The sequence below is a fragment of the Dermacentor variabilis genome, chromosome 2 (assembly GCF_050947875.1).
Source record: "Dermacentor variabilis isolate Ectoservices chromosome 2, ASM5094787v1, whole genome shotgun sequence".
Taxonomy (NCBI): Eukaryota; Metazoa; Arthropoda; class Arachnida; order Ixodida; family Ixodidae; genus Dermacentor; species Dermacentor variabilis.
This window is the reverse complement of record NC_134569.1, coordinates 51,247,331-51,260,257: the sequence shown is the minus strand read 5'-3', so window position 1 is coordinate 51,260,257 and position 12,927 is coordinate 51,247,331. Positions and strand designations below refer to the sequence as shown.

The 12,927-nt window shown below is 45.2% G+C and overlaps 1 protein-coding gene across 1 annotated transcript in view; it reads right to left on the bottom strand.

Moving 5' to 3' along the window:
* Positions 1-8,878: 8,878 nt before the first annotated feature.
* Positions 8,879-12,927, bottom strand: part of Dsor1 (mitogen-activated protein kinase kinase 1) — a 46,449-nt gene continuing 42,400 nt past the window's right edge. The window contains exon 11 of the mRNA XM_075680470.1: positions 8,879-11,380. Within this exon, the coding sequence (XP_075536585.1) occupies positions 11,261-11,380 (120 nt within the window). The 3' untranslated portion in view covers positions 8,879-11,260. The remainder of the gene's footprint in view (positions 11,381-12,927) is intronic.

The following is a 12,927-nucleotide window of genomic DNA, read 5'->3' as shown; positions in this document are numbered from 1 at the left end:
CGGTTTTGTACGCCCCGTTCTCTACAACGCACTCACCCGTATTACGGAAATTTTGTCCATTGTTACGACTGACGTGTACCACCCCGTGCATAAAGGATGATCGAAAGACATTGCCTAATCGAAACGGAGGATGGATCCCCGACTTGCTATGGTTGTCTCGAGAGGTTGCCGGTCTGGCGGGCGCCCTGCAGTGATTTCGGGCCCCTTTGTGTGTGTTTGTGACCAAGGGGAGAATCCTTTCCGCGAACTGTGCGACTCAAGGGGAGACCCGTTCCACGAACCAAACAAGACCCACGGGTTGCCGCCAGTGGAGGCAAGCACGTGCAACGTCGCCTAGGAGAGGGAGCAGCCGCCAAGCACCGACGGGACTCAGTACATGCCACGTGACGTTGATGTGAGCAAAATCTCGCCTACGATTTTAGCAGGCCTACTTAAGCGGCCCCGCAACGTATTTTTTTATTCATTCATTCTTTTTATCTTCACCAACCATGGAATAAACAGTGCAGGTTTTGCACTATAAATCGTCTCGACTCTGCCTGGTCGCCATGATCTACCAGACGCTTGCAGCTTGCCGACAACGCCACGCTACCCAGTAGTAACGCCGGTCGAGTAACAGGCGTCGCAACACCATACAAAAATAGCCGTCGAATTCTTTTTATGCGATCCATCTCGCATATAACAGCTTTACAGGGCAAAAAAGAAGACAATACCGAAGCACACACCGTATATATGTATGCATCATGTTGGTTCACCAACCGCAGTGATCGCAGTGTTGAGCAGTGGCATCGGCCTCATACAGGAGGCTAGCGTAGACATGTCATAGGGATTTCAAGTCTACTAGATTTGAAATGCGTGAGAACGATGCCGGTGTATCACAAACATTTGATAGTGCATGGCGCTTAGATGCTTCGGGCTTGCCTTAAGTTGGCCACACACGAGCATGCGCTCTTATGTCTTAGTTCCTACGCCAAGCGATTAGATATTCAGCAGATTTTCAATTTCCTGGCAATACAAAGACGCCGGTTCTCTTCGTTGAATTAAAACCGATACACCGATAATAGTTCACAACGCTGTTAAGAACGGCCTGCTGAGGTGCAAGTTTTGCCAGCCAGTTGCGACAGCGGCGTAAAACTGTTCCTGTGAGGCTGCCGCAACCCTCTAGCCACAGCGTCATTAAGTCGACTGTGTCCGGAGGACAATACGCGCGTCCTCGACTCTCCGTCGCAGGAGCCGAGAGGAGTTCGACGACGCAGGCTCTGTGACGGAACACGACACCGCCTACCCTGTCTGCCGCGAGCTGGGGAGTCCCTGAGGGAACGTAGTTCGAGGCCCCTTCCCACGCGCCGTTCGAGACGCAAGACAATGGTCAACCGGCCGCGCTGCGGGGGTCAGCTCGGGGAATAAAAGGCACCTTTCCTGACGTAAGCCCCGAGTTCGGCGAAGACCGCGTGACCTCGGCTGAGGGCCATGAACCTGTGCGGAAGTGGTGTGTGTGTAATCCCTCGTGCAGAGAGGAGACTCGTTTACGATGACTGGTCGAACGTTTCCCTCACCTTGGGATCGAGGGAGGACAGAGTTTAAAAACCGCTGTTGTGCGGCTGCTCGAGTGTACTTTCTCTCGCAGTCATGCTAGACTGATGAACTGCAACGTCCTGATGTAGATACTGTAAATAAACCCATATTCCTCGTTCTCGACGAGAAGCAGACCTTCCCTTCAACAACGTCCTCAGCGTGGATAAGTTGGACGACGGCATGGGCCAGTAACCTTCTAATTCATGCCAGACTCCAATCTTGACAACTGGTTACGAACGGTGGAATTGAGCCCCCGATCCTGACAACGCATGCCCACACCACGGCTGATGATGCGCCTCACCCGCCAATAAAAAAACATTGCTCAAACCAGTTAGAAATTTCCAACTGGAACCAATTGGATATTTCCAATTGTGTTTTGGGACACCCATTGGAAAAATCCAACAGGTCCAATTGGCTTTTTTGAACACAATTGGACCCAAGTGATCTCTGAATTAGACTTGGGACCAACATGAAAACCAAAGGAAAAAAAAAAAAGCCTAGATGGGTCCTAACCTTGATGCGACACAGCTATACCTGAAACTTCTCCCAAGAAGCCCACTCGTACATTAACACACTACGGCAATTCTCTTCATTGACATACCAAACACTCACTTCACTATGAAAGATGCATGCAGGGTACTATATATGTGAGCAAAATATGGTTGACCAAGTGGTGCCAGTGGTTTGTGAGAAATTAGTGAAACATCAAGATAAATATTTAACTTGACAGAAAGCTAAATGCTTCTCTCTATTGATCACACTAAAATACAAAGATTTCTAACTTTAAAACTTCCATAATTGTGCTATCAACTATTCTGTTGTCTCACGAGATTACTCATAGACTTCCAATTACGTCCATTTGGGACCAATTCGCATACCGAGCTCCAGTGATGTCCAACTGGTCTTCTCATGATGCCCAATTGGAACTTGTGCCTCAGATGGCGTCCAATTGGAACCAGTTGGGTCCCATTGATAAATCCAACTGGACTCAATGGTTGTGTTAAATGGGACATGTTTGCGCCCCCAAGAGATATACTCCCGCATCTTGTGGTTACGGATGCACCGAAAGGCTACACACTAGTTCTCCGACGACCTTGTGTGAAGGGACATTGCGTAAATTTCACAAAGTACAGGCTAAAACATTTCCAAATCATTCCGCAGCAAGCGACAGCAATACTTCCAAGCAGCGCCGCGCAGGATCGCACAAGCCAGAGAGGAGGGAAGGCTAGCCGCGCGGCCTTTCTTCCTCGCTTGTTGAAAAGGTCCAACAGTCTTGGACGGACAAGCATTACGCATTACTTACAATGTAATTCACACGAAATACACTTGACTACCACAAATTCAACTTCCACGTACCCACCGGAATCAATCAAATGATCTGGCAGGTTGAATTAAAAGAAACGAAAAAGTCCATGCGACACTTCCAGTTGTTCGAAATTTCCGGAGTCCTTCACTACGGCGTGCCTCATAATCAGAAAGTGGCTTTTGCATGCAAAACCCCATAACTTCTTTTTAATTAATGAGCAGTATTTACATGTTTTAGAACCCACCTAGTTTTTATAATTTTAATGTAGAAAACAATTTAACGTGCACCTGATTTACTGTTAAAAATTCGGTCGTCAATCGCAGACAACTCTTCATCGCTGTCTATGGACCACAGCATGGCGCTCTCCTAGCGGTCCATTGCGTTTGATATTCCACGTTTCTCCAACCACTCCCCACCATCAGTCAGGATGGTAGCCCACACCTAGACCACTGAGCTATAGATAGCGGTGGAAGTTCCTTTTGCAACGCATGCATCTCCGGAGAACTGATTTCTACTATGTTCTCCGGAGTGTGGACAACAAGTGACACGACACGTGAAAATGTGGTTCTGGCTTCGCATCTGATTGTAACGCGCAGGTCAATTTTCTAATAAACTCTCTTAATACACAAGCTTTAGACTGAAGTAAACACTAATCACTGATTGCAATCTGCTGTTTTCGCTTCAAAAGATAACTTCGACGCATCTACTGCCACATAACATTGCTAAGATAGATAGAGCAGGCGATGGTAGGGGTAACATTTAGGGCCACGATTGGGGTCACTATGCTTAGACTATAGGGGTGCAACTTGACTGCAGTTTGAAGCATCTTGTACCGTGTACAGTTGGAATGCAGCACCTACCTAACAAAGCGACTGCACGTTAGCTGGTGCATTTTGGGTACAGTTCGAGAGCTGTCATGCTGCCGGTTTGAGTGCTCATATTGGAACCTTTGACGCAAGAAACAAGAGTTCCGACAAAGGATCTCATGCACAGGAGTTCATAGTTCTCCGGGTTTCTACCGGCAACGGTTCTTCCTAGTCTACACTGCGCATGCGTTTTCCGCCAGGTATATGGGATCACGTGACGCACGTGGAAAAGTCTGATGGGAGATGACAGCACACATTTGTACACGTTCTACAAGGTGAACCTTGATCCAGGTTGCCTGAAACTGCATCAAGCTATGTTGATAGACATTATGAAGTCGCATACTGTGACAGTTGCAACATTTCAAGACGTGAAAGACCTTTCGGGGAGAGACGGTGAGCCGCTGAGGACGCTCCTTCCCAAAGGCGTTAAGCTTGTCTGAACTGTGCCGACCATTCCGGTCACTTCTTGCAATTCAGAGAGATCTTCGCCGTGCCTCCGAAGAGTGAAGTATTATTTGCATTCCACAATGGGACAAGCCAGACTCAACCACTCCACTTTGCTGCACTGCCACAAAGGACTTGCTCGCCAAGTGGACTTGGATCTTAATTGTGGCGAACGACTTTACCAAACGAACACCTGTCGGAGAAAACACATTTCGTATTGCAGGATAACCAGTGCAGTTGCCGCATCTGGAACCCTCACCAATTGTACATACTTGCATGACCAATGTGTTTGCTAGTCTCTCTGTTAACTGTTTTGTGCGTTAGTCTTGTTAATGAATGTTTGACCCGATATTGTACAGCCACAGACTTTTTTCCCCATGTCCTAAAAAGACTCGTGGCCGAGTGGAGCAGCTGCTTCAGAGGCAGAGGGGCCTGGGTTCTACCCCTACAACTTCGCAGCTGGCACAGGCACTTTGTTTTTCAGATTTTCAGAACACACGGTGACGAACCCATGGCGATAGACATATGCCATGAAAAGTACCTCCCAAAGTATGCTACTGACAATTGTTGCTGTAAAAATAACTGTGCGAAAATGCTGGCACTTATGGCAGTGCCATCAAAGTGCCCATTCTCGCTTGCTTGAGGAAGAAATCTTCTCAACATAATAAGATCCAAGATGATCAGACAAAGTCTGTCTTGCCCAAGTACACTTTCATGTATGGGGCACTTTATTGAAACTCAAATATTTTAAAATAGTCGTATCACCTGCAAAGATGCAGCAAAAGACTTCTTTGGTCAACAAAATGCTTGCTGCTTTTCAGACCCCTCACCAATTCTTGCTACATTACAAAAAAAAATGTCGCCTCACAATAGAATGTCGAGACAACACAATCTTCTCAGAAGAGCAACACAAATTTCTCAAATAGATACAAGGCAGCACTTGCCAACTTATGGAACACCCGGATACAAGCCAGGAAAAGAGGCATTGTCCTATCAGTTGCCACAACAAAGCTGTAGTAAGCATTTCCCTCCTGAATGAGAAGGTGTGCATCGATAAAATAGAACACACTCAGACACAGTGCAGTCACGCGGTGTTATACTTAATCCTTGTGGTAGTAGACCCATAGCTTCAGCACAGCTCACAAAGGTGCATGTCCACTTGTTTTGTTTTGTTCGCATACCTGCTCTTGTTCACTGGAGCATTTCATAACACACAGCCCTGAGGCAATGGGGGCCAGCAGAACAAACCTCTCACACACAAAAAATATACGACAGTTGCTTCAATAAATAAAAGACTATACGAGGACGACGTGCGCTTGGGAATGTTTCCTAGAGTACTCTACTAGAACACACAGCGCCCTTTGTTTCCCACCTTGTGTGTTCCACTGTGCACCCCCTCGGCGAGGATGGAGTCGTGCTCACTCCCAGTCTCCTCACCAACACTTTCTGCTCAGTATGAAGCATGGCTGCAGGCATAAACCACTACTAGACTGACGCCACTGCCAATAAATTAAGGAACAGCCCCCAAAACACTGTACAGTAGGCTGTGACACAACCAGTGAAGTGGTACAAGTGCAACAGGACATGACCAGGCAAAATTTCACGCTGCTGCAGCTCGAAGTCCATAGTGGCATGTCAGTGAGTCTCCTTCAAACATGGCCATGGCTTTAGCGACAGACACAATCCACTCTTGAGGCTGCCGAAAATGTAACCGCAGCTCCATTTTCCCAAGCCAACCATAAACTTAACCATGTGAGATTACAAATTGCTGCTGTCTTGAAGTTGTGCAACACCATGTCCCCTGTGTGGCCACACTAACTTGAGAATGGCCAAGCTGCACTTTCCCATGTGAAAACAGAAATACTGGATGCTTGAAAGAAGGAAAGACAATCACCATGCACACTGTCCTACAGCTGCTTCTTGACTGCATAACATCGGTAGGCCACTTTTTTCAACTTGCACGTCGCTTATGTACAATGTCATGCATAGTTTGCAGAGGAGTGAGAATGCAACAACCATTAATCAAAAACTGCAGTTCGCACAGAGTAAGGATACTGCTCCTAATTATGCAATTCTTTCAATGAAAATGGCTTCCGGTACACGTAAAGGGCACAAATGCATGCAACAGTGCGAGTAGAGCTGTGGCACTGCTGAGACATTACCGTCAACCATATCAGGGTGCCATATTTTCATGTACATAACACTTTAGCCTTAGTTTCTTGCTTGCAAGTGTATGTATCGACACTTCATTGTACATTTTTTGTACCTCATCTACAGCACTTGGCTGCCAAATGTCCCAACATGGATAAGAAGACAATCATAGACTTCCAATGACAGTTATTATCTAAGCTTCCACTTGCACTTAAAATGTGAGGTGGTGCAGACTATAACAGCTACAGCAGAGCAAGGTGGATATCAGCCTGGCTTCGACCACACTCTGGTGTAAGGAAGAGCTTTGCAGGTATGTGAATGAATAAGCAACTTACAGGCACCTGCTTAACAAGTATTTATGCGGATCATTAGGCATTTCTTGAAGCCCTGAGCCATGGTTTGCTGTAGCAGGCATTCATACAGTATCATCATAATGAATCTCTTACTTTTCAGATGTCAAGAAGCCTGCTCTCATATAATATTTGTTGCTATGGTGTGTACATGCGCATATATAAACTTGAAGCACTGCAAAAGCATTGAACACCAATAGTTGCACTGACATGTTAACAAGTGTAATCTAATGTAAAAATTATTCTGTGTTAATGACTAAAACTTAAAGCAATGCAACCAAGCACTGCAGCAATTAGACACAAGACCACAAATCCGATTTGGCTGTGTCCACTGTCTAGAAGCAACAACCCTCCACACCAGTCTGGTCAAAATAAAATCTATACATATGAATGATTTTTAAGTGCCGTTCATGATGCTTCAAGCTCTATTATCCTGGCATGATGCCGAGTACAGCAAGGTAGAGTAAAAGCCTCAAACATCACTGCAGCTAGTTATGCACTCCTTACGCCTGAATTTCTTAAAGGGGCTCTGAAACACTTTTTCAACCAGTCATAAAGATATATCACTAGCACTAACTTAAGTCGCCTCACAAACATGCTGCCATAAAAATGTTTCGAATTCTTCAAGCACATGAGAATTTAATGATGTTATCAGACTGATGAGCAGCTTTCTCCTTCTCATTTTCACTAGCTTGATGGAAGCTATACAGGGGAGACGGCAAGGTGTTGCAATGGAGCAATGGGCTGCTGAAACTGCCCAAAGGTTGAATGTTGAGCAGCAAGATGGCCCGCGGTGAAAATCCGTGCAGGCCGCAGTATCTACACTATGCTTTTTATCCTTTTCATCTTGGAGGTCACATGCAGCAGACTTGAAACTGTGGTGTGTAAACCGGCAGCGTAAAGATGAAATGGTTTTTCAGTCTTTTTTAGATTACAGGTGTATATTTTTCATTTATTTGGCTCAAATTAGCAGTAACTGTATTACTGAGAATGTTCTCGCAATCACAAAATCAATAAATAGCTGGCATGGGCTCCTCTACTTGCAATGACACTGCATGAAAAATTGCGAATAAGAGCAAGCAATTTTTCACTGCTTTTCATCCGAGATTGTGAATTCCCTGCAGCATGCGGCGCAATAATATTTAATATTTGGCTCAAATGTTTACAGGGGGCCTCATTAACAGATCGACAACGTTTTCTCACTAGGTTCAAAAAGTGTTTCAGCGCTCCTTTAAAGGGTTCCAGAAACGGTTTGGACATATTTCGTAGGTACATAGGGTACAGCTACAGCAAAACATTCACACCGCAATTAAGTAAAGCGTCTCATATTCAGAGAGCTATGGGCGATTGAAAGTTACCCTCCTTCATAGCCAAGCACTTCCTCTCAACTCGTTCAATGAGCGATCGGGGCTAAGCTATGCCTTCACTGGCTCTGCATCATGCGACGTCATGTCGTCTACTACCCGTGTCTTGGAGCCAGCACACAATACCTATCTGACGTCTCCGCTAGCCACCTGGTAGTCGTCGGTCTCCAGCAAGAGCTATCCAAGCAGTATGCACTGCGAGCATTCTGTCACAGTGCCCAATCGGTGTGCATGCATGGTATTGTAGTGCAAAACCTCCACCATGAGGTGACAGCTGCAAATGCATAGATCCTGGCACTGATTGGATCTGACCGCTCAATGAGCTGCAGCCACTCTGCTTGCCTGTTGCCTTGCAGAGGAACATGATGTCGCAGCTTGACATGTTGCTAATCACAAGATTTGCAGCCCACATTGTGCTTGCAAAAGAAACCTCGAGGCCAACACTGACTGCGCAGCTCACATCTGAGCCCATTGTAATACAAGCAGATGACACTTACTATGTGCCAAAACAAGAACAAGGTGAAAGCAGGAACCAACGTTTCGACAAGTGGACTTGTTTCTTCAAGGCGACGTATGCTTTTCTCACCACAGTATATACATATAGCTGGGGTTCTTCTAAAGGGGAGAGGGTGTAAGGCGGGTGGGTGCGGCAACAAGGGAAGGTGTGTTAGCATGTCGAATTGAGAATAAAGGAATGCTGTGCACAAGGCCAGGGGGGGGGGGGGCGTGGCCTTGGCCTTGTGCACAGCATTCCTTTATTCTCAATTCGACATGCTAACACACCTTCCCTCGTTGCCGCACCCACCTGCCTTACACCCTCTCCCTTTTAGAAGAACCCTAGCTATATGTATATAATGTGGCGCGGAAAGCATACGTCACCTTGAAGAAGACAAGTCCACTTGTCGAAATGTTGCCTCCTGCTTTCACTTTGTTCTCGTTTTGCTCATCGTCTTGAATTTCCATCTCCAGCATTCCCCGTGTTTTCCCTGGATTACTATGTGCCAGAAATTCCAGAGTGTAGTGCTAAATTGTCATTGTGTATTCTCTTTCTGATACGTTTACTTTTCCTTAAAGAAAAACAAGTTAACCAATATTACAACTATTATGAGCATCTGTTCACCATAAAGTTGAAAATAATTAAAAGAAATATTACCTATCACACAACCTGGGTAGCCAATCAGATAGCTCGCCCAATTGACGTCGCGCGCCCCTGCTACGTAACAGGGAACAGGGCAACTGAAAACATAAGGGAACTGCGCCACACCAATCGGTAGCGATGAATATTTTTAAAACCTTATAATAAATTGCATGCAGTACGCGGAGCACTTAAATGTGTCACTTAATGATCAGGAAGACCTACCCTAACGGCTCAGCACGTTTGTACAAAATCATCAAAATCGTTTCAGGGTCCCTTTAAAGGAGAAATGGTACAACATTTTCTCACTTTCTTGCTTAGTTAAACAGGTATCAACTCTGCAATTACGGAATGGAGCCTAGAAGAGATAATTAATTACATTGTCTTTTAATACAACCAGTTCAAAACCTGCAGTGAAGCTTCAGGCATCAAGCAGACCATATGTTGTCAGAGATCAAAGATGGTTGTTGTGTGGCATTGTAAACCACTGACACAAGTGCCAATCAACCCGGCAGAGGTCAAAAGCCACACCATGCCACTGAAAATTTTGTGCATTTAGCACTCAACAGAATAAAAGTTGAAAGGAGGCAAGAGGGGCACCCAGAAGGAAGCAACAGCAGACGGCCAGACTTATCCCTTGTCACATTTGTCAAAAGGGCTAGTGAAAGGCGAATGCAAGGGCTCATTTGGCAGCATGCACCTAGCTTCATGCTGCAATTACAGAGTTGACAGGTACCTGTCAAGCAAAGAAAGGCGAGGCAAGATTATTGTGCCAGTGTTCCTTTAAACACTTTGTGCGCTCATTGCAGGCACAAGTTTATAACACAAAGAACGAATAGGAAAGAAAAGGCACTGCACAGTCCAACTCAAGAGCACTCAGCTTCACACATGGCTCGTAACTTCCACCGAATGAGCTGCAACTTCAGGGAGCAAGTGTTTGCCTGTAACTTTAACTAAATCTGAATACTAAAAATAAAAAGCAATAAATGGGGAAAAGAACATTCCATTCCACAGTCTCTAACAATCCACTTCTAACCCAAGTTTGAGTACCAAAAGCAAAAGCTCAAAGTGCAGCTGAATGGCATGAAAAAGTAAAAAAAAAAAACTAAAAACAGCTGTACTGCAGCTAACCTTGCAACTACCCGCAGTGAGCAGTGCATGCTGTTACTTCTGGCCTGTGAAACGAAAGACGATGGTAGCTACAACTGTCACAAAAGAGTCCTGCTAACTGCAAATCAAAGCAGTAGGAACCTGAAAGCATTACCTGGGAAGTTGGCCAGGAGGCCAGCTGCTCTATCGCAAAAAAAAAAAAAAACTAAATAACAACATGTAAAAGCCGGATAGAAAACTCCATCCTCTCTACATGACAGCAACAATGCAAATAGCTTGCACACAGGCACAGACAAGGCATCCCCCCTTAAGCCACAGCAAAGTATGACAGTGTTACCTATGCAATATCAATCGCTCCTTGAAAAGGAGCATCATTTGCTGAAGCAGAGACCTGTCCTCGGCTACTCCGATTTTTTTAGAGCACCCAGGAGACAGCCTGGGTGAACTCTTTTTGAGCATTGCGATAACTAAAGTTCTCTGTTGCAACTGTTGCTGTGCACATGCAAAGATAAAGTAGCCATGCAAGAACGGCCCCTCACGTCCACTCCTCAAATGCACTGCTGCGACACACACAAACGTTCAAAATCTGCCAGTTGATGCATTAGCATCAGTGCTCTGAAACTGTGGGAACTACTGCACTGCTGTGGCAGGCTGCTTCCCGCCTGCAATTATAACCTGCAGGTAAGTTCATTTCACGGATTTGTGGTGGCCAGTGGTGACACTAGTGTCCAAGACAGAGACACAGCTTGGAAGCAACAGATAGACGACAGGGGAAGGGTGGAGGGGGTGGAAGGGGGGCCAGAGCAGCAGACCCCGACAGAGCCTGTGCCCACAAGAGAGAAATGTGTGGGTGTGAAGAGGCAGAGATCGCACGCATGTTAGCCCCTGTTGCGAATGCACTTCCCGTCTTCATGGGCCGAGAGCAGCTGTCGTCCTCCACTGTGTTTTGACCATTATGGAAGTCAGGCCTGTCCCTCCGGAGTAAGTTTTGTCGGAGTTGAGGGGTCCAAGCCCATGGTTTGGCACACCCAGCCCGCAAAATCCACTTTCTCTTGCTCCGATGTCCGCACATATGGATGGTTCTGCAAATAGAGATGGGTACCTGAGGTTACAATTTGTTATGTACATGTTATTTACTGACATCAACATTTCGTCAACTCAGAAATACAGTCAACTTCTGTTAATTCAACATTGACAGTACAGACGAAATTGATCTAATTATCCAGCAGGCTAAACTGAACAAGATGCCAAAAAAACGTTATAACACACCCCTGATTCATTTGGCTGTATTGGCCCAATTCTTACACACACCCCTTTATCAAACGCACACCCACTTTCTGTGTGTCCAAAGCAGAAAACTAATGAAGAGATAACACTAAAGCTTCTCAACAAAGAAACCTAATGTGCACTTGATATTTTAACAAGAAAAATGGCCAAGTGTTTAATATATGTTGTACAGTGGTGGTTTGTTTCCTGAAGTCAGCTTTGCCGCACAGCTTTTACAGTCAGCTTTGTTGCAATACAGCCATTTCATGCAGCAAAGCATATGAAAGTCGCAAAGGCAGTTTTCGGCCCAATCTTTTTGGAGAAATAAATAAAAGGAAGCGTCAGAATTGGGTAAATCTACTTGGTCATTAAGCTACGATTATTGTTAGAAAATTCCTGCAGGGCAGACTGACAATAGGAGTCTTCTAAGAGATAAAGCGATTTCAACGTATTCAATGTCTTCTAAGCTGTCAGTAAACTGTCAGTAAACTAAACTGTCAGTAAAGGAGTAGTCGCTATTCAGGTCACCGTAGTGGTCAGGAGCATGCATGTGAACTGGCAAAGTTCGAACTACCTGGTCAAGGCCAATTTTACAATCGAAATAATGAAAGTTTGAGCCCATAAAAATGGATGTGCATTGGCCAGGACCTTCAGTTGGGATCAAATTAACTGCAGTCAAATTAACATGAGCCTATTCATTCAGACAACCCTCGGCATAGCGAGTGTGCAAATATGGCCCTAGTGTTGAACCAAAATGAAGCAGTGCAGTCCACATGACCACCATCCCCAGGGGGTACTACATAGGACCAGGAATGCTTCACGCCTTTATTGTTGCATTTAGCAACGTACATGACACTGAACTGGCTGCACACCTTCAGGACTTTTTGGCTACAACCCGTTATCTTCAACGGTCATACCAAGCAGTGTTTTCATTTTTACTTAGTGCATTTAGCACAAGGGATAAGGTTTTACTGTGACCCACACAAGCTGGCATAAAACCTATCGACTACATTGGGCACACAGTAGTGAACAATAGTGAAAAGCACATCTATTCAGACGAAGATGCGTATGTCGCTCTGATTATCCACTGAAAGAAGTCGCAACTTATCACGCATGAGATGACGAAAATTGCACGTTCTGCACTGACTTTGTGTATTACAGAAACGAAGGCTGAAGATCTCATTATTAAATAAAGGCACAATCACGTAGTAAGCATATGGTAATTGTTTTCTTGGTCCACTCGACAATTCAATGTACAGTTACTTCGAGGACCATGAAATCCTAATTAACAAGATTTTGCAGAATGAGGTTTTGCTGTACACATTGCTATAATGAAGGTTTAATTTATCTCTTTTCCTGCTTT